This window comes from Trachurus japonicus, chromosome 5, assembly GCF_045865225.1.
Source record: "Trachurus japonicus isolate A0001 chromosome 5, Traja_1.0".
NCBI classification, from domain to species: domain Eukaryota; kingdom Metazoa; phylum Chordata; class Actinopteri; order Carangiformes; family Carangidae; genus Trachurus; species Trachurus japonicus.
This window is the reverse complement of record NC_140911.1, coordinates 5,883,862-5,911,503: the sequence shown is the minus strand read 5'-3', so window position 1 is coordinate 5,911,503 and position 27,642 is coordinate 5,883,862. Positions and strand designations below refer to the sequence as shown.

The window sequence follows — 27,642 nt, the reverse complement described above, 5'->3', positions numbered from 1 at the left end:
GGGATCAGGTTGTCAGGTGCACCCGTTGTCAGGGTGACCCAACCGCAGTTTATCTTATCTACTCACTAAAAATGATTTGATTTTTATCATAAAGTGTGATTTGTATGTAAAATCTAAATGTTTACAGTACGGTAAGTAATAACCAGAACAGTTACCATGAATTTAGTTTTAGTTTAGTTTAGTTTTTTTTAACAATGACATAGCACTTTAATACTTTTTATTAGCCTACTTTGTTCGGAAGTTGGTTATGCCTCTCTCGTGCTGTCCTTTAATTTATTTATTTATCTATTTATTAATTTATTAGCTAATTACCTTTCTTCAATACCCTCAATTACCCTTTTTTTAATGTCTTCTGCGTCTTCTTACTCTGCCCATATGTGTTCTATGTGTTGTTATGTGTTGCTTTATGTGCTGTTTTTCCTAACAGAGGCTGATTGCTCTGTGTGTGTGTGTGTGTGTGTGTGTGTGTGTGTGTGTGTGTGTGTGTGTGTGTGTGTGTGTGTGTGTGTGTGTGTGTGTGTGTGTGTGTGTGTGTGTGTGTGTGTGTTTTTATGTGTATTTATTGGTATTGTATGTGTTTATGTATTTTGGACATCCTGGCTGCAAATCAGTTTCCCAACTGGGACAATAAAGATAACTTTGAACTTTGAACCTTTTAACTGCGCTGTTTCGGACACCTGAATCGTTTCAATCAATCAATTAATTTAGTGGAATGAAGAATCCACCCACCCCCTTTGAACTGCAATGTGGGTGTGAGTTCCTCAAATTGGTACGCAACATGGAAAAATCAATGTAATATTTATTTATTCGTTCATTTATTTTCACCATGACCAGTCAAATCTGGGTTATGTTTTTTATTTAGTCTTTGTATTAATTAGCAGGTGTATTTCTTCTTCTTCTTCTTCTGTACATTTATGATTATAAATCTGTAATAAACCAATAAAAAAACATGATAATATTTGGGGGAAAAAGACCAATAACTTCATAAATTATCTTAATCAGGTTACTGAGGTCCTATGTACTATGGGGCAGTTTGACAGACTTTGTGCCCCCCAAGAGTTTGGGTAACGCTTAAGCATATTATATTTATGTATTTACTTTTTATAGACCCTGCGATCTTCAGGATAGTTGATGTTTTATTTAGGGACCAGAGTGGAAGTAAGCCTCCTGGTTTTAGTTTTAGTTTTATCTATGGTGCAGAGATGTATCATGTTTCTTAACAAATTGTCAAATAAAATCAATCAATCAAGCAACCAATCAATCAATAATACGAGCACAAATAAACTTTTCTAAACCTACTTTGTAAATGCTCCTCCAAATCACGCTTCCTCTCTCTGACTTGACTGCTCTCGCGATATTTCGGCAGCTGTGTCGTACACGTCACACATCCCAGAAAGAGAAGCTAACTAGGCTAAAGCTAGGCTAACTAGCTGCTACTGCTGCTGCTGAGGGACATGAAGCCAGTTAAAACACTCAGTTTGTCTCAATGAAGGATCTTCCACAGTGACTGGGACATGGAGTTAAGAAATATCAAGGACCAGGTAGTAAATAAAGCTTTTTTACTTCAGCTTTAAACTTTAACTATGAGGAGGACTACCCCCCCACTAAAACACTGCAAACAGCTGGCTAGTCATGATAGCGACATGTCGAGCAAAGTTTGCTGCAACAAGGCTCGTTAATGTCACACGTTTTATTTCTGATTTAACGTTTAACAACAGGTTTTTCAGTTTGCATGATCACTGCTGCAGAGTTTTAATATTTGGACCCGGTTGTTTTTGCACCAGGATCTTGTCTGTGGAGACATTTTGTTGTCTCTGTTAAATAAGGGTTACAATAACTCTTGTCAACATAGCAGCATTTTAAAACATGGGCCTTTAAATGGATCCATACCCCTCTCTCTCTATGGCATACAAACATTTTGCTGCTATTTGTGGAGGACATATAGAGCTCCCTTTAAAAGTAATGCTTCACAAAGTAGTCTCTCCCCCAGCCCAGTCACTTTAAATGCCAGTACAATAAATAGCCTCTGCATCTGAGGTCCTCCTGGTTTTCACTGGAGCAGATTGCATCATGCCAATAGGAATAATTTACCCAAATCTATTTAACTATATGCACTAGACTCACTTTTTGTCTTTACTCGGAATTTATTGGCCATTTTTAGCATCTCAGCAAAAGTTTTTATGAGTATTTATGACCCTAGTAGTGTTTTTGCTGATGAAGGCTGTTCTGCTGCAAAGGTGTTTTACTGCCACCACCTCTATAAATCACTGCTTCTTTTGTCGGGCAAAGCATATAGGGAAATTAATCCAGTTTTAATGTATGTGCCATGTTGTTTTTACTTTATTTCTTTTTAAACATGTCTCATCTCTCTTCCAGTCCCCGCTGGTCCAGGCCATATTCAACCGTAACACAGAAGAAGTGACGTTTTTGTTGAACCATGAAGAGGACGTCAACTCACTGGTAACATTATCCCGCATTAAATCCCACATTAAAACTCAGCAGTCGTCATGTTGATTTTGAAGCTAAATCTGCATTATGCTCCAATGTTGCAGCTGTAACCTTAATCCAGAATGTGAATCAGATCATGTGAGCAAAAAATAATAATACAACACAGGATGAGCTGGTAAAACGTTGCGTTTTTCTTTCTTTCAGGACCAAGAACAAAGCACACCACTTCATGCTGCTGCCTATATGGGTGATGTCCACGTTATGGACCTGCTTATTAATTCAGGTATTTATTTTACTGCTTAAATAATCATATACAGACAAACTGAAACATACCAAAAACTAACAAGTCTTTGTTGTTTTTGCTTTGTGTTACAGATGCAAACGTTAACGTTAAGGACCAGGGTCTGATGACTCCTCTGCATCGAGCAGCTGCGTCACGAAATGAAGTATGTTCCTATTTTCAAAACAAAAGAAAGGAGAACCAGATCTTAGTATTATTATTAATATATATGTATATATATCTTTATTTCGGACTCTGGGTCCATATCAAAAAACATAACACAACAAGACATAACACAACAACAGACACACAGCACAGACAATAAAAGAGAATAGCTAAAACATAGAGATAGCGATGTACAACATTAATATCAAAAATAGAATTGCTATAAAGTTAAAAAGAAACAACTGTACCAGTGTCTCCAGAACAGAGATTGATACCTGATGGAATTACAGTTAATGTGGATCAAACTGTTAATTATCTGGTTTTCTGAGGCATCAAGCCGACACATAAATCTATACATCAGGTTTCTGAGGACAGCTTTAAAGGTGTTGACATGTGCATTTACAAACATTTCACTCGCACTCAGCCATCGAGGTCTTTTAAGTAAGATTCTTAATGCATCGTTATACGCAACCTGTCATTTTTTCATGCTTGCTTTCTTGTAGTTAACCCACAGGTATGCTGTGTACAGTGGTGTACAGTACGCTTTGAACAGAGATATTAATTGACGATAACCTGCATCGTCAATTAATTTGTGTGTTTTTTCTCTCAGAGGGCTGTGCAGCTGCTGCTGAAGCACAAAGCAGAGGTCAACTCAAAGGACAAATTCTGGCACACACCTTTGCACATGGCGGCTGCAAACTGGGCCACGGGCTGCGCAGGAGCTCTGATACCACACGTCTGCAGCCTGGATGTTACTGACAGGTCAGGGAGGACGCCGCTGCATCATGCGGCGCACAGCGGCCACGGAGAGGTAAAGCTGTAAAGCTGATTGTGTGTGATCTTTAACCTTTTATCCCTTTTTATGGTTAATTATCATTTCAATGCAGCAGGCCTGAATATGCTTCTGTTTTATGGAAGTTTATAAAGACTGGAGAACAATTTCTTAATGTCTGGCAGCTGTTGCACCACAGCCCTGTTTGAGTTACTGCTCAGTGTGTTGGTTATCGATGCCAATATAAACTGTTAATCTATAACTGTGGTTGTAAATTGAGATGTGATGAGTTGATAGATGCACTGATTGATCCGGTTGTTGCGTTGCTGCAGATGGTGAACTTGCTCCTGAGTAAAGGTGCCAACGCGAGTGCCAAAGATAAGAAAGAAAGGCAGGCGATCCACTGGGCTGCACACCTCGGTAAGCAAGACACACACACATATTTGGTGATTAAGAATCTTCTGCAGAACAGAAATTAGTCATAAAACAGACGGGAACATAAACAAGCACCTGAAAATAGCTTAAAGTCAAAAGGTTACTGTCCTTTATTTCACTTTAAAAGACAAAAACATGTCGTCACACTACAGTATGAACACATTTAAGACAGAGAAGTCTACATCTGTCACTGCCTTATATCTATTGTAGGACGGTTGTGACGTTAGTTAGTTCACTGTTGACAGTTCGATTGGTCGAGCTCTGACTTTGTAACTTTAAAGTTAAGACGCACGATAACTGTTTTTTCCCACCAAGGTTGATAACCGATAACAATTTTTAAGTTATCATAAGACCCCACACCCCACATTTACATTAAGTTAGTTTATATCCACACCTGAGATTAAGAAAGTCTAAAAGATTTAGTGAGTAAAGAAAAATGTAACATTATAGCTCTGCCTGTGACTTAACCAAATAATATAATAATATATAATGTCTTATGTTTTTTTATGTTCTTATGTCTCTATGTAATTGAGGTGTATGAAATGTGGGAATGTATGTTAATGTATGTAAGTTGCACTTCTCGAGGCCGCTCTGTACGAAATGGTGAAAACAATTTTCCTTGGAAAGGACAAATAAACTCATCTATCTATATGATCATAATCACTACTGTTGAAATCACAACAAAAATAAGAACATTTATGACTCTTCAAAAACCAACATTTATTATTTTGATCAAATCAACTCAGGGGACAAACTGACTGGAAATGAGCAAAATCAAGACATTGTTGGCTGGTTATAATTGGCCTATAGTAATCAATAAAACATGTAAATATCAGACTTATCTGTGTATTTTGGTCGATAATTATTGGCAAATTTCGGGCCGATAATTATCAGTATCGGTAGTTATTAGTTAGTTAGTGCATCCATCTACTTTAAAGTTATGAAAGGATAAATTATCTTTCATTATGCAGCTTTATTATGTCAAATCATGGTCATATGTATATGACTAGTTTGACTTACTAACACAATGTCAGTCCATTAAAATTCAAATAGTTGTTGTCAAGGCTGAAATTAATATCATATTTAATTGGCTCCACACATGAACGTCATGGCAGGTGCCTGTAGTAAACGTTAAGCTCTTGTTTCAGGACACCTGGAGGTCATGAAGCTGCTGGTGTCTCACAGCGGCGATGCGGCGTGTAAGGACAAACGTGGTTACACTCCGCTTCACGCTGCAGCTGCCAGCGGACACGCAGACGTGGTGCAGTATCTGCTGAGGCTGGGAGTGGAGGTAAAGTGTCTCGGTCACAAAACTATGTGGAAAGCCGCCATTTATTTATCATTAAAGGGATAGTTCAACATTTTGGCAAATTGGTCCATTGCCATAATCCCTATAGTCTTAGCAGTAGGTTCGTTACCTTTAATTGTCGGTGCAAGCTATTTTTAGAACAGCGGAGCAGAGCCACGAGCTGCTACGGAGGCTCATGGGATTTCTTGGTTTCTTGGTTTCCAACAACTGAGACTGGAAGTTGTGACCTGCACATTCACCACGCTATGAGATAATAACAGAACGTTACCAGACAGAGTTGTTTTCACTGCAAATACAGAGACTGCTTGCTGAAAAACTTTCCCTGAAGGCAACGCGCATCAGCAGTTTTGCATGAATTTACCTCTAAAACAACTCTGTCTGGTAACGTTCTGTTATTATCTCATAGCGTGGTGAATGTGCAGGTCACAACTTGTCCATCAGAGCGTTGTGGAGTTGTTGGATTGTGTATTTGATGAGTTTGATGAGGGAAACCAAGAAATCCCATGAGCCTCCGTAGCGTAGCTCTGAGCAGCTCACGGCTCTGCTCCACCGTTCTCAAAACAGCTTGCATCGACAATTAAAGGTAACAAACCTACTCCTAAAACTATAGGGATTATGGCAATGGGCCAATTTGCCGAAATGTTGAACTATCCCTTTAATGTGCTTCATATTGCTGCAGAGAGTTTTTGTGGGAATTTTCTGAGTTTTAAAGACGTCAGGGAAGAAGATTATGCAAAGTTTGTAAGTATCAGAATCATCACCCGTTTCCTTCCTCTCCTCTCTGTCTCTCAGACGGATGAGCCCAACATGTTTGGGAACACGGCGCTCCACATGGCCTGCCACACCGGTCAGGACACCGTGGCAACCGAGCTGGTGAACGCCGGCGCCAACATCAACCAGCCCAACAACCAGGGCAACACGCCGCTGCACCTGGCCGCCGCCTCCTCCAGCGGCGTGCTCTGTCTGGAGCTGCTCATCAACAACGGGGCCGACGTCAACCTGCAGGTAGAGAGCTTCATTTTAATGAGAGGAGTCAAAACAAGGGGGGAAATTAAAAGGACAACAAGGAGTTTCTCCACCGGCAGAACGAAAAATTCCGCGACAATAAAAAAGTCTCACGTTCGATAAATATATCGTTTTGTCTCTATCGTTATTTTGTTATTATTAGTGGTGGAATCGCCGTTTATGGTCGGAACTAGAGCACTGGAAAAGAGAGTAACGACACGCATTGGTTCAATGGAAGCGCCTCCTGATGGCAGAATATGGGTATTGCAAAAGCGCCCAAGAAATGACATCTCTGCATTGTTGGTGAATGAGCAGATAAACATTAACACATAGGTGAGTAAAAAACAAAACAAAAAAAAACAGTTGTCTACATTAAAGCAGAAGTAAGCGATATTTTTGTGTTAATATAAGTCTTAAATAGTTATATCTTCCGACAGCAATCACTTACATAGAGTGTTTGGACCGAAACACGGGTCTGTCAGTCCCTCTGCTCTGCTCTGAGCCCAGGAGAAAACTTTTCTCGTATCCTACAAGTTTTATCCAATGAGCAGGGATGCAAACAGCGCGCCGAAAGGCGAAACTCGCTTTTTTCATGACCAATTAGGTGACTTGTGTGAATCGTTCAGATCCGAAGAGTTTTTGTTTTTGGGAGGGGGGGGGGTCTCAGTGTCTCAGCTGGGGTCAGTAAAATGTTTTTCTAACAGGCTGACAGTGACAATCACGTGAAACTGAGGCGAACTCATTCATGGTCTCTGATTATAGGCTACTGATAACAGCCGACCTCCAATTTAGACGCGCGACATGTGCGCTCGTTAAAGCGGCGCGTATCCGCGTGCAGTCGGTGCGACGGCGACGCCGTTTCTTTCCCCCCGTGCACGTCCGTGGAGCTGTGCGCCGCGGACACGCACGGTTCCCTACGTTGCTGTGTCAGGCAGGTGTTTCCCACGGAGCTCTGCCCCGTTTCAGAGGTGGAGGAAGCCCTGAGTGGACACACGTAGCCTCCGCGATGTAGAATGTGTTCAATTCAAGAAGTGAAACTAACACATTATATAGCCTATATGTCCATTACACACTGAATGAAACATCCCATGTCTTTATTTATTCAGTTTATTTTAATAGTAATAATTATGACTAACATTCAGTGAAGACCTAAAAATCAGTATCTCCAAAATGGAAATATTGCAAAGGAATTTTTTTGTTTTTAAGCATTTTTAATATAGAAATGTTGGCCTTCTGAAAACTATGTCCATCTATATGCACTCAATACTTGGTTGGGGTTGAACTACTGGAAATTGACTTTTCCCTGTGATATTGTAATGTACTGTACTTACTTACTTAGCCCCCCCCCCCCCCCCCCGGGAAATTCCTCTCTTTTTTGGTCCTGACCCGTTTGCATCCCTGAATGAGGAGAGAGAACGGCATAAAGGGGCAGTCCTCTCTGTGTGTGCAGCCAAGGGATGCGCGTGAATGTGGTGACGTAGGGACGAGGACCAATAGATCCGTGACGAGGGCGGGGGCTGCTAACTCCATCTGCTGACAAGACGTTATGGTGCGTTCAAGGCAGCCCGTAACTCGTGTTTTTCCGACCTGTGAAGTCGTACCAGTTCGATCTGGTGCGACTTCACAGGTCGGAAGTTACGAGTGGCCGTTATAGTGACTTTCACAGGTAAAACAGGTCGGAAAAACACGAGTGGGTTGCCTGGAACGCTACTAAGTCGTGACTTGAAGCTGTAATTTACGGTTTCAAAAGCCTGCCTGGAACGCAGCATTAGCCAGAACGACCGGATCGCTTACTTCTGCTTTAATGTTTCAATCTACATTTTGTAATAAACAAATTCTAAGTATAATTTAATATGACCAAGACACCTAAAAACAAAAACATCAATTTATAAGCAAGTGGGCAACACACATACATTGGAGTGAATGAGTTTTCTGGGCGCTTTTGCAATACCCATATCCTACCACTCGGGGCGCAAAACCCTTACCACGGGAGTCAATGGTGGTGTCATTACTCTCTTTTCCAGTGCTCTAGTTGGAACAACGACAGTATCTGATCATCTTTGAACCTCTGACTTTAATTCTTGATGAATGAAAACATGAGTCTGTCTTGCGCCGGTCAAAGAATTTCACGGTGCGCGCGGAGGCTCATAAATGTAGCGTGAAAACGCTTCGCTTTTCCAAAACTCCTCGTTGTCCCTTTAAGACTTATTACATATCGTCGTCTATAAGTCACTGAACAATCTGAGTCTCTAAATACATTTCATAAATATTAATTAATAAGTGTATTGATCTTCTGGGCCCAGTTGTTCGAAGGTAATCTGATCGGATTTTGGATAATGGGTTGGATCAAATCTTGAAAATGGGTTGTTTCAAAACTAAAAATGGATTCTGTCTTGGTTTTAATCTGGATCAAACCCTCAGTTTGTGTTGTTCAAAACTTTTTAGTAGGATCAGGAAAACTTTGATCTAAAAAATCTGGATTATTCAGCAGTTTAGTGGATTCAGGAACAAAATGTGAATTAAATCAAATTCAAATGAAACAAATAGTCAAATAAATGGTTAAATAAACAACATTATAATGTAGTATATGCACATTTATTGATTTATATTTTGCACCTGATTTTTAAACCATCACAGCGATAAAGTACCGTAAATAAAGTTAACTTTTACTTATTCCACAATTGAAGAAGTTCTCCCAAACTACTGGATAATTTAATGAAATTTTGAATGAATTCGAAACACATGGAAAAATATTCACAATGTGTTTGACTAATGTTCTGTATATTTGCCTTTTTCTTATTTATTTAATCAGCCAGACCAGATTAGATAAATTCTGGCTGTTCAAAAGACATCGAAGAAACAGAAAACAGCACAGAAAACAACACATACACCACATTTTCAAATAAATACACTGTTAATAATGACCCCATGCTGCTGTTCTGCCTGTTGTTTACAGACGTACTTTCCTTCAGTGTGATACACAGTCACATTTAGAGCACTCATCATTATCCAGATTCTGTAACCCTTGTTTTGAACAACTGGGATTAAAAAGTAAAGTGAAGTAAAATACGGATTACGGGATCCTGGATGGCAAAAAAAAGAGGGATTTCAAAATCAGAATAATTTTGATCCAGATTAAACCTTTTGAACAACTGGACCCTCGTCGTTACAGATTATGATGATTTAAGATCTTCCCATTTTCTCTGTTTCCCAGAACAAAGAAGGGAAGAGCCCTCTGCACATCGCTGCTATGCATGGACGCTTCACAGGCTCCCAGATCCTCATCCAAAACGGTAACAGAAGAAGAAGACGACACTCGAACACATCTTCATCTACAGTAAAACAGTGACTCACATTAACCCCTCGTCTCCCTCCGCCTCTTGTTCTCAGGTGGGGAGATCGACTGTGTTGACGTCTATGGAAACTCTCCTCTCCACATCGCGGCCAGATTCGGTCAGGAGCTGCTGATCAGCACGCTGCTGACCAACGGAGCCGACAAGTCCAGGTGAGATAGAGAGATAGAGAGATAGATAGATAGATAGATAGATAGATAGATAGATAGATAGATAGATAGATAGATAGATAGATAGATAGATAGATAAGGGAAAAAAGCCAGTAGAAGTGAATAAAAATATACAGGTGCATCTCAACAAATAAGAATATCATGGAAAAGTTTATTTGTGTCAGTAATTCAATTCAAAAAGTGAAACTAATACATTTTATAGATCCATTAAACACAGATTGAAACATTTAATCTCTTTATTTATTTAATTTCTTTTAATTGTAATGATTATGGCTTGGAATGAACACCTAAAATTAAGTGTCTCAAAAAAATGTGAATATTACAAAAGACCAATTTAAAAAAGCATTTAAATACAGAAATGTTGGCCTTCTGAAAAGTATGTCTATCTACTGTATATGCACCAAATACGTGGTTGGGGCTTTTTGACTTGAACTACTGGAAATGGACTTTTCCATGATATTCTGATTTATTGAGATGTACCTGAATTAGATTGATCTAGTAGTAGCTTTAGTGCACATAAGAACAACTGACAGTGAATTTCGATGGTTTCAGAGGAAACCTGTGTTCAGAGTTAAACAATATAAAACAAATAGTGTTTGAATTTAAATAGATCTCCTTTGTATTGATTCTGTATTAATTAAGTAATTTTATCTCAGTGAGAAATAGTGCAATCAATCTTGATTCACCACAACAAATTGTGCAATAAATTAGTTTATTTTATTTAATCAATGACAGTATTTGGAGTCCAGCCTACAACTCCATCACCCAGACACACAAACACAAAGGCTTTGCACTTCATCAGATGCTTAAATTGAATCATCTTTGCTCTGATCTCTGCAGACAGGGAATTCATGGGATGCTCCCGCTGCATCTGGCGGCGCTCTACGGTTTTCCAGACTGTTGTCGCAAGTTATTGTCTAACGGTGAGAATCAGTTCCTGCTCCCTCCCTCCCTCTCTCCCTCTCTCGCTGGTTTATTCTCTCCGTTATAATTCACTGACACAGTTGAAAATGTTTTTTTCCTCTGACGTGTTCCCGTGTTTGTCGTCCAGGTCAGTTCTACAACATCATGTCGACTCAGATTACGCCAGTCGGGTTTAATATAAACATCTTAGACGACCACGGGAGGACCAGTCTGCACGCCGCCGCGTCTGGAGGGTGAGTGAATACACACACACACACACACACACACATACACAAACACACACACACACACAGACATTAATGTAAAGACTTTTTTCTAGAATTTAAAAAAAAAAAAAAATTGAGATTTTTTTTACTTTTTCTAGAATTTAAAAAAAAAACTTTTTCTTGAAAATTTACCACTTTTTTTCTAGAATTTTTTCTAAACTTTTTTTTTTTTTAGATAATTTTTTTTTTACCACTTTTCTAAAATTGTTTAAAAGCCTTTTTGGAGAAATTCTTTACTTTTTCTAGAATTTTTTTAAAAAACCTTTTTGAGAAATTTTACCACTTTTTTTCTAGAAAACTTGTACCCAATTGTACCACTTTTGTAATTGTAAAAATGGGGTCCGGGGGTCCTTGAGAGGGCTCAAGTGAGTCCCCAATTTTTTTCTTGACATTTTACCACTTTTTCTAGAATTTTTTAAAAAACCTTTTTTGAGAAATTTTTACTTTTTCTAGAAATTTTTTTTTTTTAACTTTTTTGAGAAATTTTACCACTTTATTTCCAGAAAACTTTTAAGTTGTTGTTTGTTTTTTGTTTTTTTAGAAATTGTGCCACTTTTGTAATTGTAAAAATCAATGCAAACTAAAAGCAAATCATACCACCAACACCAACAACATGAAACCTGTTCTGATTCACCTTTTCCTGTCACAGAAACATCGACTGTCTCACGCTGCTCTTGAACAGCGGGGCTGAACTGGGCATTAAGGATCAACTGGGAAGGTAAGAGGTTCACAACAACAACAACAACAACAACAACAGCTGTGTATGTGACTGTGTTGTGGTGGTGGTGATGTCATGGCGACGTCACAGCTGAGCCCGTGTCCCGTCCCGTCCTCTCCGTGGCAGATCTCCTCTCCACTACGCTGCCGCCAACGGCAACAGTCAGTGCACGATCTCTCTGGTCCGAGCCGGAGCCGAGGTCAACGACCTGGACCTGATGGGCTGCAGCCCCCTGCACTACACCGCTGCCTCACACACCTTCTGTGGGTGAGAGAAAACACACAATTAAACATTTTTGTTTATTAATTTAAAGGGATAGTTCACCCAAGATTGAAATTTCACTCATTATCTACTCACCCTCATGTGGACTAAGAGCTGGGAGAAGTTTCAGAGTCCTCCGTGGCTTCTCTGAGTTACAGGGTGTCTCGGCGTAGCAGTGCATGTCCATATAACGGTTGCAAATGGATACCAACTGTCTTCGTAACAAAAAGACACACCAAAAAACATCCAAATACCTCCATGCTGCTCGTATGTAATGTCCGTCTTGTATTGAAGCCCCGAAATGTGAAATTGTTCCGAAAAAATGTAATAAGTCTATATTTCAAGCTTGTTTGTAGCAGAAGCTTCTCTTCCCGGTTTGTCCAAATCTCGCACAATTTGCGCCGGCGTCAGTAATCGCACTGAGATCCGCTACAAACAAGCTTGAAATATAGACTTATTTAATTTTTTTCTGAACAATTCCGCATTTCGGGGCTTCAATACAAGACGGACATTACATACGAGCAGCATGGAAGTATTTGGATGTTTTTTGGTGTGTCTTTTTGTTATGAAGACAGTTGGTATCCATTTGCAACCGTCATATTGACATGCACTGCTACGCCGAGACCCCCTGTAACTCAGAGAAGCCACGGAGGACTCTGAAACTTCTCCCAGCCCTTAGTCGACATGAGGGTGAGTAGATAATGAGTGCAATTTGAATTTTGGGTGAACTATCCCTTTAATTTAACATCCTGCAGACAGGACAGCTCTTTGTGTTGATGACGACCGACCTTCTGTCTGTGTTTCTTTCACCAGTGGACACACGGACTCTGATCCTCTGTACAGGGTGGAAAAGGAGCACGAGGCCTCGCTGTGAGTCTCATAGACTTCAACTTCATACATTTCATTTGCTTTCATTTAGACACAATAACACACATCAGTGTTTGTCTTTCAGAATCAGAAAAGCTTTTTTTGTATTGTTTAAGTAGTCGGTACACCTACGTGAAATTAGAACTGGTGTTTGGTGAAAAAACGCTGCACTAGAAAGAAGGACAGTTAAATAAGTACAAGTAGAAAAATACAGTAACAACAAAATGTACATTTAAAAAATGAATTAGATTTTATTGCCAGATAGTTTTACAACTTAGTTTTACAGCTATGAGGAATTTGCTTTGGTGATGGAACAGAAAACAGGAAAGCTGGATGACATAAGTTAACAGCAAAAGACAACAGTATGTAGTATGTACTATATAATATATTTTATATTAAGTTGGAATAATTTTGTTGTCAGACACATTCCTCTTTTTATTCCTATTCATACCCATCAGAGTGATCACACACTCAGTCCCAATGACCAGTTTTGAGAAGATACACACTTTATCTATCAAGAATACATCACATTCTTACAATCATTTCATGAGAAGAGGTAAAAAAAAAAAACCATTTTATTCCAACTTTATAGGCAACAGTGTATATCAAATATAAGAATATACAAAATATACAACCCAGGTGAAGAAAATATAGTAAAAATATGTACATAATACACACATTATAGCCCATAATGTCAACTGCATGTATACAAATAAAATAAATAAAATGATAAATACTATCAAACTGTAAGAGTTGATGCAAATTAATTATGTGAATTTCATGTTTTGCATTGTCAACATTTATATAAGATAGGTTTGAATAAATTTACACTAATAATGTGTTTATATTTGATGTTAACGCTCGTTTAAGTCAGTGGAGTAAGTGACGTCATGTGCAGGAACAGGAGCATATCTTTCTTTCTTTTTTTTACCGTATGACCAATGTAATTTTATTAATTTATTTAAGTAAATATTTTTTGAAACAGTTTTACATCTCTCTTTTATGAACAGAATATTAAATACTGTTCCTTCAGCTCATTGTTTGATGCATTAAAATTAAACTTTGATATCATATAATGTGATATTTTAATGGAATAAATTACAATTTTCTTCCATTTTTTTTTCTTGTGTGTGTGTGTTCAGGTGTTTGGACTTCTTACTTGACAACGGGGCGAACCCGACCCTGAAGAACACTAAAGGTTACAGCGCCGTCCACTACGCAGCGGCCTACGGGAACAAGCAGCACCTGGAACTGGTCGGTGTGACGTCTTCTAGAGTATTTATTGGCAGAAAATGTTTTAAGTCTTTTCAGACCTTAAATAATAATACTGCAAAGAAAACACAAAACACAAATATTTTAAGAGTTTATTAATACATTTTGGTGGGATAATGTCAATGTTTAATCCCAGCAGTGTTTTTTATAATCTTCTGTCTCATTAAGTCAAATGAGTTGTGTTTGTTTTTGTTTTTTTAAACTGGAAACTTAAGAAACATTTGTGAAAGCGGTCCCTTAATTATTTCCAGAGCTGTATATATTTCTGCCTATATATATTTCCTAATATCTGTTGTTGCAGCTGCTGGAGATTTCATTCAACTGTCTGGAGGAGGTTGAAAGCAACATCCCAGTCAGTCCTCTGCACTTAGCTGTGAGTAACACAAACTCTAAATGCAGCGTGTTTTTATTTTTATCTGACTTATCCGACCATTAACGTGCCTTCATGCCCCCCCACCCCCCCCCCCCCCCCCCCCCCCCCCCAGGCCTATTACGGACACTGTGAGGCCTTGTGTTTGCTGTGTGAGACGCTGGTGAGTCTGGACGTGCGGGACATCGAGGGCCGCACCGCGCTGCACCTCGCGGCCCGGAGAGGCTTCGCTCCGTGTGTGGAGGTTCTGCTGAAGCATCAGGCCTCGTACACGCTGAAGGAGCACCGCCACAAGTGGACCGCTCTGCACGCTGCAGGTGTGTGTGTGTGTGTGTGTGTGTGTGTGTGTGTGTGTTATGGCCGGTACACACCGTGCGATTTTGGGCCGTCGCAGACAAAAGACGACCATCATAGGAGAATCGTGGCGAAATCTTTGGTCGTGGCTCTGATTCGGCCGTCTTCTGTCGCACTGTGAAACTGGTTCTAGGACGGCCGTTGTCGGCGTCTTGCGACCATAGATAACCTGAGATAAAATTTTGACAGTGTCAGAAAACTGCTACGACCTACGTCTACTAATCAGCTGATGGACGTCTATCAGTTTTACTATGGTGGCGCAGATGATAGGGATGAGCAATGATTTTCAAGTAAATTCAATTCAAAAAACTTTATTTATCCCCGAGGGGCAATTTAAGAGCAAGCTGAGCAGTTCAAGTAAAATCACATAGACAACAAACACACACACAAACACAAAACCACAAGTATGAAATAATACATAAATAAATGCAACTTTAAAGTGCAGTGCATTCATGTCCTTCAAGTCCAATCAAACCCAATCCAACCCTCCACACAAATTGAAATAGTCCTTCAATTGAAAAAAAAACGAATAGTTTATGTCGTCTTGTCTGGAAAAGTGTAACTGTTCCTTTTACTGTCGTAGAAGAAGGAGGAGCATGGACAGACTCATACAGCCATCAGAAAAGTTCTGTGTGAAACTCTGTCAAAAAAAAAAAAAAAAAGAAACTCAAGGTGCGGACTGTGATGAGAAGATGTGTTCTCATTACGTGACGGTACCTGATTCAGGATTCAGAGGTCGACAGAGCACTTCTTGTGTGTGTGTACGGATGCTGCACAATCAATAGACGGAGAACACGTCACTTTAATCTTGTAAATAAAACTTCAGGCTCGAAAGTTTCCCTCAATTGAAGAGAAACGACATCGAGTAGAAAGAGAAAGAGAGAAAGAGAAAGCGAGAACCGGGTGTGAGCCGGATGCTCTGCTGCTCGAGCGCCCACTGTTTGTATCAAAATCGTCTGTATTATTAAAAAACAAATAACTTCTATGTAAAATCAGTATTCAGAATGGTTTGATCCTTTTTGCGATGGTGAGGTTGATGGTCGAATCAGACGTCTCCAATTCAAATCAGCCAATCGCCGACTGTCCAGGGTCACCGGTTGTTGTGTTGTTGTTTGTAACTTTATTTTGAAAGTGTGTTTTCCTCCCTGCTCGTCTCCGCTGTGCAGCCGCCGAGGGACAGATGGACTGTCTGCTGCTGCTGGTCAACGGGGAGCAAAGTGCCGACGTCATCGACAGCCCGGACACACGGGGACAGTGAGTCACTGGTTATAGATAGATATACCTGGTTTACCTATTTATACAATAATGTCAGAATTAAGTATTTAACATTTTTACATTCTGACATGACACAGTTCCAGTCAGTGTTTGGTTAAAAACGAGAAAGTTCAAGTGAATTTTCAGCTTTTTGTTTACAGTACGGTGCAGAAAAGAGGCTAAAAGTGTTTATAACACAGTGGATAATTAACAGATACCAATAAGACAGAGTTAACAGAACACATTGCATAAAAGGTGAGACAACATTGTGTGTACATTGTATTTTCTAGGTGTTAATGCAAAATGCTGAAGATATAAATCATTGCAAATATTATTCTAGCACTAAAGCGAGATGTCAGTGTGAACCTAAAGTGGTGTATAAAGACATTAATAAGCATAATGATTGTTTATTGAGACTGATGATGAACACATCAACACATTTTCTCTCTCAAAACAAACCCAAGACAGTGTTTTAACAATGTGATAATTATACATCTAAATATATAAAAGCAGATATTGATTTAATACATATTGATGATACACAAAGATTAAGTTAGTTAAGTTCCTTCTCTTCCTCTCTCCTCCTTTTCTCTCTCCTCCTCTTCCCCCTCTGTCCTCCTCCTCCTCTGCTCTCTTCCTCCTCCTCTTCCTCCTCTCTCCTGTCCTCCTCCTCTTTCTTCCTCCTCCTCCTCCTCCTCTTCCTCCTCTCTCCTGTCCTCCTCCTCTCTCTTCCTCCTCCTCCTCCTCTTCCTCCTCTCTCCTGTCCTCCTCCTTCTCTTCCTCCTCCTTCTTCTCCCTCCTCCTTCTCTTCCTCCTCCTCTCTCCTTTTCCTCCTCTCTCCTCCTTTTCTCTCTCCTCCTCTTCCCCCTCTGTCCTCCTCCTCCTCTGCTCTCTTCCTCCTCCTCTTCCTCCTCCTCCTCCTCTTCCTCCTCTCTCCTGTCCTCCTCCTCTCTCTTCCTCCTCCTCCTTCTCCCTCCTTCTCTTCCTCCTCCTCTCTCCTTTTCCTCCTCTCTCCTCCTTTTCTCTCTCCTCCTCCTCCTCCTCCTTCTCTTCCTCCTCCTCTTCCTCCTCTCTCCTGTCCTCCTCCTCTCTCTTCCTCCTCCTCCTCCTCCTCTTCCTCCTCCTCTCTCCATTTCCTCCTCTCTCCTCCTTTTCTCTCTCCTCCTCTTGCCCCTCTGTCCTCCTCCTCCTCTGCTCTCCTCCTTCTCTTCCTCCTCCTCTCTCCATTTCCTCCTCTCTCCTCCTTTTCTCTCTCCTCCTCTTGCCCCTCTGTCCTCCTCCTCCTCTGCTCTCCTCCTTCTCTTCCTCCTCCTCTCTCCATTTCCTCCTCTCTCCTCCTTTTCTCTCTCCTCCTCTTCCCCCTCTGCTCTCTTCCTCCTCTCTCCTCCTCCTCTCCCTCCTCTCTCCTCCTTCTCTTCCTCCTCTATTTACATAACATGTGGACCAGATGTTGATGAGAAAATAAGCTGGTGTAGATGTAGATTGTATAATTCATGTGACGTATATTTTCTTTTATTATCATATTTTATATATTCATTTTATATGACATGAATGAAAACTAGTCCCTCTGACCTGTGCGACCTCTCGGCCTCAGGACGGCTCTGATGCTCGCCGCTCTGGGTCGTCATACCGACTGCGTCCACATCCTGCTGGAGAAAGGAGCGAGCGCCGACGCCGCCGATAAGAAGGGATTCACGGCTTTACACCGAGCGGTGAGTCTGGTGATGACATCACTGTTCTAATGCACACATCTGGACACATCTGTTACATGCTGCATCACGGGCCAGATGTTTTACCTCCTCTTCCTCTTTCTCTTCCTCCTCTCTTCTCCTCTTCCTCCTCTCTCCTCCTCCACCTCCTCTCTTCTCTTCCTCTTTCTCTCTCCTCTTCCTCCTCTTTCTCCTCCCCTTCCTCCTCCTCCTCTCTGCTCTCTCATCCCCTTCCTACTCCCCTCTCCTCTTCCTCCTTCTCTCTCCTTCTTATCTCCTCCTCTCCTTCCTCCTTCTCTTTCTCCTCCTCTTCCTCCTTCTCTTCCTCTTCCTTCTCTCCTCATTTTCTCTCTCTTCCTCCTCTCTTCTCCTACTCCTCCTCCTCCTCCTCCTCTTCTTTCCTCCTCCTCTCTCCTCTCTCCTCTCTCCTCCTCCTCCCCCCCACCTCCTCTCTCCTCCTCTTCCTCCTCCCCCTCTCTCCTACTCCTCCTCCTCCTCCTCCTCCTCCCCCCCCCACCTCCTCTCTCCTCCTCTTCCTCCTCTCTCCTCCTCCTCCTCCTCCTCCTCCTCCTCTTCTTCCTCTCTTCTCTTCCTCTCTCCTCCTCCTCCTCCCCCTCCCCCCCACCTCCTCTCTTCTTCTCCTCCTCCTCCTCCCTCCCCCCCCCCCCACCTCCTCTCTCCTCCTCTTCCTCCTCTCTCCTCCTCCTCCTCCTCCTCCTCCTCTTCTTCCTCTCTTCTCTTCCTCTCTCCTCCTCCTCCTCCTCCCCCTCCTCCTCCTCTCTCCCCCCTCCTCCTCCCCCTCCTCCTCCTCCTCTTCCTCCTCCTCTTCCTCCTCCTCCTCCTCCTCTTCTTCCTCTCTCCTCCTCTCCCCCCCCCCCCCCCCACCTCCTCCTCCTCCTCAGGTCATGTTGGCCAGTGACGACTGTGTCTCTGCTCTGCTCGAGCACGGCGCCTCCGTTCTGTGCAGAGACTCTCGGGGTCGAACGCCGCTGCACCTCGCCGCCTCGTGCGGCCACGCGGAGCTGCTGCTCGCGCTGCTGAAGGCGGCGCTGACGGCCGACCCTCTGGACTCCATGTTGGACCACCGAGGCTACACGCCGACGCACTGGGCGGCGTATCACGGTGAGGAGACGCCACGACGCCGCATGACATCAGATCAACTAAATAAATATGGAGCTGAAGGACGGAGTTGATATGACAGAAGGGACGTTTTTACAGCAGCATCCATCATATAATTAAGCAATATATCACGACAGGCCGTAGTATATGCTCATTATACCACGGTTAACAACCAGTCAGATTGCCGGATTTCACCTTTCCGTTTTATAATATATTAATATAATATAATGTCTCATCTCACATCTTTAAAGGGATAGTTCAACATTTTTGAGGCAAATGCAGAGACTGTTTGCTGAAATACTGCCCCGACGGCAACGTGCATCAGTGGTTTTGCATGTATTTCCCTCTAAAACAACTGTGTCTGGTAACGTTCTGTTATTATCTCATAGCGTGGTGAATGTGCAGGTCACAACTTGTCCACCAGAGCGTTTTGGATTTGTTGGATTGTGTATTTGATGAGTTTGATGAGGGAAACCAAGAAATCCCATGAGCCTCCGTAGCGTAGCTCTGAGCAGCTTGCGGCTCTGCTCCGCCGTTCTAAAAATAGCTTGCACCGACAATTAAAGGTAACGAACCTACTGCTATGACTATAGCGATTATGGCAATGGGCCAATTTGCCAAAATGTTGAACTCTCCCTTTAATTTAAAAATATGAACACTGTTAAAAACTGTAGTAAAAGATTTAAAATGTATATTTATATTATAATGATTTCTTTCTTGTTTTCTGCAGGACATGAGGGATGTTTACACATTTTACTTGAAAACAAACTTTTTAGCACCCAGGAAGGAAATCAGTTCACCCCCCTGCACTGTGCTCTGTGAGTATTATCATAAAAAAATAAAAAATAAAATAAAAGCTCATTAATAGATTCATTTATTAAACATTAACACAGAGTGAGTGTGTGTGTTGGAAACGTAGTGACTGTTTTTCCTTTTGCAGAGTTAAAGGACACGAAGTTGCTGCCGAACGTCTGGTGAAGACGGTTGGACCTCAAATAGTTAAACTCAGTGATGCCAAAGGAAGGTGAGGAAGAAATAACATTATATATTTATTTAAAATGTGAAGAAAACATGCTCATAAAGCATGATTTCTACATAAATGCCAAAATTTTAGTGTTTAATAAAAATGCATTTAATTTTGTACAGCACTTTGTTTGTATAGACTATAATGACTAGATAACTTGATAGATAATTTATGAATAAGGGGTGGGAGTAAATAAGTTTTACTTCCCACTCCTTTTCGGATATGAAAAAACAAACAAACAAACAAAAAAATCAAATTATCTTTATTTTCAATTTATTTTATTTTATTTTTTTGTTCATATGTTGTCTTTGCAAAGTTTTTATTTGTTATGTCTGTCCATTTCTGTATTATGTTTTGTTTCTTTTAACATGTCCAAAATAAACTTAAACTTAAACTTAATTTTGTGTTCACTGAACTGTACAGCACTTTGGTCACCTTTGGTTGTTTTTAAATGTGCTCTATAAATAAATTGATTTGATTTGAATTTATTCCTCAGCTTTATTAAAACCTAAAAAGTTCAGTAAATTTTGCATTTTACCTTCACAAGCTTCTGCTAATGAAGAAACTAATTTGTGTAGGATTTATTTATGAATATGATTAATTAGAGAAACCTTTATTTTGTCTCATTGTTTCAATAACCTATCTGTGTGTGTGTGTTGTCTTCTCTTCTCTGAGTGCAGGACGCCGCTGCACGCAGCTGCATATTCAGGAAACGTTGCCGGGCTGCAGCTGGTCCTGGATCAGGGAGCGGACGCCAACGCCGTGGATCACAGCGACTGTTCGGCTCTGATGGTCGCCGCCGACCGCGGACAGACGGCGGCCGTCGGTATGTGACTGAAACGAAGCGCTGAATGAAGCCAGTTGTTGTTGTTGTTGTTGTTGGTTCACACTCAACAAGAACAAGTTAAAAAAATCAGCTCATACAGAAGAAAATGAACCAATTCACGTTCATGTGTTTTTTTTTAATGAATGTTCCTCCTTCTCTCTCCTTCTTTTGCTACACACAAAGAAATCAATAATTGAACCACCGAGGAATCAGAGACAGGAGTTTCATTTAACACTATAAAAAAAAAACACAATGCTGAGGTTGAGAAAATATTTTGTCACTTAAACAATGAGTTATATTCTGCAGAGAGTGGGAAAAAAAACAGGTGTAGTTTAGGTAAATTATATATGAAAATGCCACAATTTGCAAAAAAAAATGTGTTTTTTTCCACTTGTTTGTTCGTAAAACTGCTTCAAACTGTCTCCAGCAGCAGCTACTACAGGTCTCTGTTCACATTCTTGAACAACACTGCACCTTGAAACCTTAAAACACAGAACAGAGCATCTCTGCAAGAAATCCTCAGCCACTCTTTTGTCCGTCTTCCCTCACTATTTTCATTCTGATTGTGTCTGAACATCTTTATTTTGGATGTAAAATGATTCATGCACCTTCACCGTCCTCACTGATGTTTCCCTTTTAATAAACCACATAAATGGTTTGTTTTTTTTTTACCTGTTCAACCTGTTGTTTAAATCACCAGGTTAATGCTCCAGATGATGTGAAAACTGTTTTATTTTCTACATTTCAGAGTTCTTGCTGCACAAAGCGAAGCCAGACCTGAGCCTGGTGGATGTCAATAATAACACAGCCCTTCACTTAGCCTGCAGCAAGGTCACACACTCACACACTCTCACACACACACACACACACACACACACCTGCATGAACTGGCACTATAACCTTTGCATGTGTGAGATGAGGTGATAATCTGATAAAATATAATGAAATCCCTGTTCTATGTCACATTGTACTACATTTTAATTTCAGATGCAGCAGGAATGTTTTGATATGTGCAAATAAGAAACTTGTAAATTAACAAAAATATTTTATTTCACTTTGAATTTGAATTCAATTTGAATAAATTCATTTTATTTTTATAATAGTTACATCGTCACTTATTTCAGTGTGTTTTACTCTGCAGGGTCACGAGATGTGCGCTCTGTTGATCCTCGGAGAGATCAGCGACTCCGCCCTCATAAACGCAACCAACAGCGCTCTGCAGATGTGAGTTCATGTGAACTGAGCTGTGACTGTTTGTTTTCAGTTAAGAAATGATTAAATGTACATGTATCAGTAAGAAAATGAGCTGGTAAAAACACACAGAAGTTTGTGTTTTTGTGGCATTTCTTTTCACATTTATAGAAACTAAAATGGATTGTGATGATGCTGATGAATATTTTTTTGTGCATAGTTTTGTCCGTCCACAATATTCACTCAGTATCTCAGCATCTTAACGGCTTTTCACTAATTATCACACGATTAAAAAACAGTGTAAAAGGAGAAAAGCACTTCAGCTGTTATTCTCTCATTATGTCTTTCTACATTTTCAAATTTCACCTCAAAACAAAAGACACAGTCGCAGTTTCCATCTGGTCACTTCACTCCTTTTTTCATATAGATTTTATACACTGTAAACTTGTTTTATAATTAATTCTATTTATTTATTGTCTTATTGTTTTTCTTTCTGTCTTGTAAGGCGACCTTGGGTGTTTTGAAACGTACCTATGCTTACCTAGCATTATAGCATTATTATTGTTCTTCTTATTGAAGGCTGTAACTCAGGAGGATCATGTTGTGGTTTTCGTTGACAGTATTTCAGTAATAACTTCCTCTCTGTGCTGCAGGCCTCTTCACATCGCAGCCAGGAGAGGCCTGGCCACCGTGGTGCAGGTGTTACTGAGCAGAGGAGCAGCGGTCATGGCCGTAGATGAAGAAGGTGAGACCTTACTGACTTATTACATTTATGTTCTCATCCGGTGTTTTCATAGTCGAGTCTGGTGCGTCAGATTTTGTCTTTTAGTCGACTAATCATCATCAATCATGTTGTTTTTTTCCGTCATTGATTCATGATCTCATTTGCGTCTTTTTCTGCCCAAATAAATAAATGTAATTCTTCATGAGATCACAATAACAGGACATTCTCTATCCGTCCTTTTCCTAATCTCACTCATTATCATGTACCCTTATTATCAGGCCGCGTGCACGACACATTGCCGTCTCTCTTTTAGGGAGTGTAGCAGGTTCAGGTTTTTTTTCTGTGTATAGGAGACTTCTCCAGACTGTCCTACACAAACGACCCACACAGATTTTTGATTTATCAGAACTTGAGCCTATACAGGGCATGAAAACGTTTGACTGTAAACACAACATATTTCTCCCGCTTTCCCTTTCGGCCATGTTGCTTTTGTATTATTTAAACTATATGATGTGTGATGATGACTCATCTAACTGACATGCCCGAAATAAACAAATAAATAAATAAATGCCAGCCATTGAAAATGTATTTAGCAAGACTAAATACATTTTCAATCTTCCTGAAAAAATGAACAATATTTTAGAGTCATGGTTGATGAAGTTTGGCAAATATGATATATTGATCTCAGAGTGGCATTTCGCCAACATTTCCATGCTATCAAGATGCAGTTTATGTATTATCAGATTTTTGTTTAGATAACCGAATTTCTGAATTTTTGAAATCTGCCTTTTGTCAGTCTATTTGAGAAGCCACACAGCAGGTCTCACTTCCAGACATGAGCTCAGCGAGTTAGGAGCTGGTTTCTCGTTGCCAGAGGTTGTGGGTTCAAGCCCCAGCTAAGGTGATGATGATGACATAGCAAAATGCCAGATGTCCTCAATTGGAAACACAAGAGTCCTGATGGTGGCGTTGCAGCATCTAAATTTCAAAACTTTGGAAGTTCATAACAAATCAACTATATAAAAAGTTAGGGATATTTGACAAGAATCTCCCTATAAAAAGTTCCTGCTACAGTGATATTCTATCATGAGGTCTTTTAAGTAGAAGGATGCAATGGTCATGTCTTTATCTCAAACAAAAGCTAACAGTGGTGGCTATAGCACAACAAACATCTCAATGTCTCAATAAGTTGATCAGTTTGATCAAAGTGTTGTCTTGGTCTCATGATGTCACCATGGTAACATGGTGGAGAGGAGAGGGAGAGAGAAGAGGACTGTCTACAAACTGTCACTGAACCACAACATTTAGTGGTTCAATGACGACTGAACCACTAAACCAGACGGTTAATCACCTTGTTAGAGAACAGCATGTTATTCAATAAGGACTGAGACATTGAACAACTGGACATGTGCATTCAAAAGTTTAGAGAAGGTTAAATGAAGTTCACCTGTAAAGGTTAAAGTGCATTTTAGCTGCATTCTGAAATTTAATCCAAAAGCCAAACATCCCTAACTTTTTGTGAGTCGTGTATTTGCTACAGCTTTGGAACTTTAAACCAGCACTAAAGTAACTTTTCAACCTTCATAAAATATTTTCATAACTTTTGTGATGATACATCGACTTACAACAAGTTGAATGACACCTCTGTCGTGGTCTGAGGGGGTCTGTATCTCTTTCTCTGGCACTAAGCAACTTTGAGGAGCATGGTAGGAACCCTGCTCTCACTTAAGTTTCACTTTCACTTTCGCGAGTCACAACAAGGAGGGAACAGGCAAAACGGCACTTTAGCAATGGATTATGTTTGTGTTTTCACTTTGAAATGATCCACTGGAAACAGAAACTTAGTTTTGATGTCTTCTGTTAATTTTAATGCAGGATATTTACAGGGCTTCATGCTAGTGTTCATGGGAAATGGAGTCTTCCTTCAGGCAAAACACTACCGCTTTGGTCCACAGGCGCCGCCAAACTCAACCAAAACTGACAGTTCTTTAGTACTGCTTTCACTTTAAAATTGCCTAATTTTGCCTAAAATGTTTAACCATGTGAAGCGCTTTGTCAGTCCTCTCTGGGAGAAGTGCTATATAAATAATACATTTTACTTACTTACTTACTTACATCGTGACTGGGAGATGATGATGATGATGATGATGATGATGATGATGATGATGACGTCATGTTTGTTGCAGGACACACTCCGGCTCTGGCCTGCGCCCCGAACAAGAACGTGGCCGACTGTCTGGCCCTCATCCTCTCCACCATGAAGCCTTTCCCTCCCAGAGAGACGACCGGCACCGGCACCGGCACCGGCAGCAGCACCGCCGCCACCGCTACGGCCACCAGCACCACGACGACGACGACCTCCCACTTCAGCCCCATCCTGAAGAACTGCGGCCTCGCCTCCGGTGGAAACCTGTGTCACGCCTGAACGCAGAAACACGCGCAGGTTTCCTCCCTCGGCCACGCACACGCCTCCTCACGCGTCACTAATATTATTATTATTAGCAGACGATCGTTTCCTGCTGCACGAGTTCAGTTTAGCACATGAAGACGTTTTGTTTTTTTGTTTTTTTTTGTTTTATTCTTTTTTAAACGAAGCACTAACCTTTAGAGACGAGTGGAAGTTTGATTTGAACCCCTCGTCCTCTGTCAGTATTGTCGTCGTCGTCGTCGTCGGCCTCTCGGTTTCTAAGCACATTAACTCACCAAAGCCTGAAATCTCCGTGTTAAAGTGCAGGAATACTCAGAAGATTGTGTGTTTTGATTCGTACGAGTGTGAGTGAGCGAGTGTGTGTGTGTGTGTGTGCAAGTGTGTGTCTGCGACGTTGCTTCTTCTACTTGTTTTTAAAAAAGAAATACAAAAACCTAATATCCGGTGCTGTAAACCTTTTATGCAATTAATAAGGCTCTATTTTCTTATTCTGTCCAGAGTGTAGCAGACACTACACTGATATAAATAATAATAACCTTATTATTCTAATATTATTAATGACTTACATTTCAGTTTTAGCAGAAATAACAGTAACAAGCATGTGTATAGATTTAATGATAGAGTTTACTGAGTCCTGTGTGTGTATGTGTGTGTATATATACATAGTTGTTTAAATGAAGTTAAACTTTTTACTTGTACTTTATCTTGAAAAAAAAATCCCAAAATTATAGAGAATGAAGCTCAGGTCAGTGTGTACTGTACAGCAGGTGCAATAAGACGCACAAACAAGAGCTGGATGTTACATAATGAAGCAAAAAATAAAATGTGACAGAAGTAAAAAGTGTGTTTCAGGTAAATAAGCCAGAGAATAAAACTTAAACATATATTTAACATTTCAGATTTAGAGACTATCAGCATCTTAACGATTAATTCATTTACTAACTGATTAATGTTAATGGTTTAAATACTGCTATACTTTTTTATTTGTCCTGATCAAACCTCTGAAACCCTTAAAGGGATAGTTCAACATTTTGGCAAATTGGCCCATTGCCATAATCCCTATAGTCATAGCAGTAGGTTCGTTACCTTTAATTGTCGGCGATTTTGCATGAATTTACCTCTTTTGATGAGGGAAACCAAGAAATCCCATTAGCCTCCGTTAGTGTAGCTCTGAGCAGCTCACGGCTCTGCTCCGCCTTTCTAAAAAATAGCTTGCACCGACAATTAAAGGTAACGAACCTACACTATAGGGATTATGGCAATGGGCCAATTTATCATAATGTTGAACTATCCCTTTAAATATATATTTTTTTTACTTTACCACTAATATAAAACCAAGAAATCCGTCAGATTTTCATTTTATTGCTGAATAATGTTCAATATTTAAGTGTCTGTTGATTTGCAGTTGATCATCTGCACAATGAAAAGACATTTTATATCTATAAATATGACGCCACTAATCATTTCTGTGAAACACTAAAATCTGAAGCTGAAGTTTTATTGAAAAAAAAAAATTGATTTTCTGCACCTCCTTCATCCAAAGTGACCAGAATCTGTTTGTTCGAGTATTTAACAGTGAATAAACCTGTTAATGATCATTTTTTTCTGAATTTAAATAAGAAAAAACAAAAAGCTAGATAATTCTTATTTAATTAATCTTGATGAATAAAGTAGCACAACACGTACTGTACTGTTACTGTACTGGTACAAAGACGTCACTGCCTCTCCAGGTTTTTTATAAATGAAGTTATGCATTTTTAATGTTTTTATCATTTTAAAGCTACAAACACACAGACTTTGATATTTTTCCCCCTTTCTTTTGTTTATTGATTGATTGTCTTTTTCTCTTTTACCCACTGTATTATCTTAAAATGGCTTTAAACTATTTGCACTCTGACATAAAAGTTTACATTTTACAGTCGGGTATCCTCCTCATATGGTTTATGCAAATATTCTCTAAAATTCTCTAAATAAAAGTGCATTTTACAAATTAAACATCAACCTGCCAGTAGAAAACTTTTAATCATGTGAGTGTCTCCTTCCTTTGTATCATTTGGATTCAATTTCTGGGAAAATTATGAAGTTTTTAAATTGTACTTAAATGTTTGGAGTTTGTTGTTTGTCTTTAGGAGTTTTGTCTTTTGAAGCTTTTCATGTGGACACATTGTTTGTTTGTTTGTCCTCCTCAACATCTTGCTGAGATTTCAGGATGCAACGACTTGAATACTTTAGCTGTCGACGACGTTCATATGAGAGAAAATGAATAAAATCTGCCACAACCTGAAGACGTTCTCATGTTTTATTTTTTTCCTTTTAAAATCCCAATAAAATACATTTAAGTTTGAGGTATAATGTGAAAAAATGTGGAGAAGTTCAAGGGGTATGAACACTTTTGCAA

At 40.1% G+C, this 27,642-nt stretch overlaps 1 protein-coding gene across 1 annotated transcript; it reads left to right on the top strand.

The window, feature by feature from the left end:
* The first annotated feature begins 1,361 nt into the window (after window positions 1–1,361).
* On the top strand, window positions 1,362–26,151 carry ankrd52b (ankyrin repeat domain 52b). Its single transcript, XM_085775772.1, has 28 exons — window positions 1,362–1,541; window positions 2,377–2,460; window positions 2,653–2,731; window positions 2,824–2,894; window positions 3,504–3,704; window positions 3,998–4,085; window positions 5,249–5,391; window positions 6,202–6,414; window positions 9,629–9,707; window positions 9,805–9,919; window positions 10,778–10,860; window positions 10,989–11,094; window positions 11,777–11,845; window positions 11,972–12,112; window positions 12,920–12,976; window positions 14,116–14,227; window positions 14,547–14,618; window positions 14,731–14,932; window positions 16,136–16,223; window positions 17,818–17,935; window positions 18,835–19,054; window positions 19,782–19,869; window positions 19,992–20,075; window positions 20,756–20,901; window positions 21,650–21,732; window positions 22,043–22,125; window positions 22,746–22,837; window positions 25,003–26,151. The coding sequence occupies exons 1-28, from the start codon at window positions 1,515–1,517 to the stop codon at window positions 25,239–25,241; spliced, it is 3,183 nt and encodes a 1,060-aa protein (XP_085631898.1). The 5' UTR covers window positions 1,362–1,514; the 3' UTR covers window positions 25,242–26,151.
* Window positions 26,152–27,642: the final 1,491 nt, after the last annotated feature.

Bases quoted from the DNA above. Each gene is read 5' to 3' on its own strand.
- ankrd52b (XM_085775772.1), top strand. From the start codon at position 1,515: ATGGAGTTAAGAAATATCAAGGACCAG. The intron at 2,732-2,823 runs GTATTTATTTTA...TTTGTGTTACAG, and splicing joins GGACCTGCTTATTAATTCAG to ATGCAAACGTTAACGTTAAG. The intron at 14,933-16,135 runs GTGTGTGTGTGT...TCCGCTGTGCAG, and splicing joins GACCGCTCTGCACGCTGCAG to CCGCCGAGGGACAGATGGAC.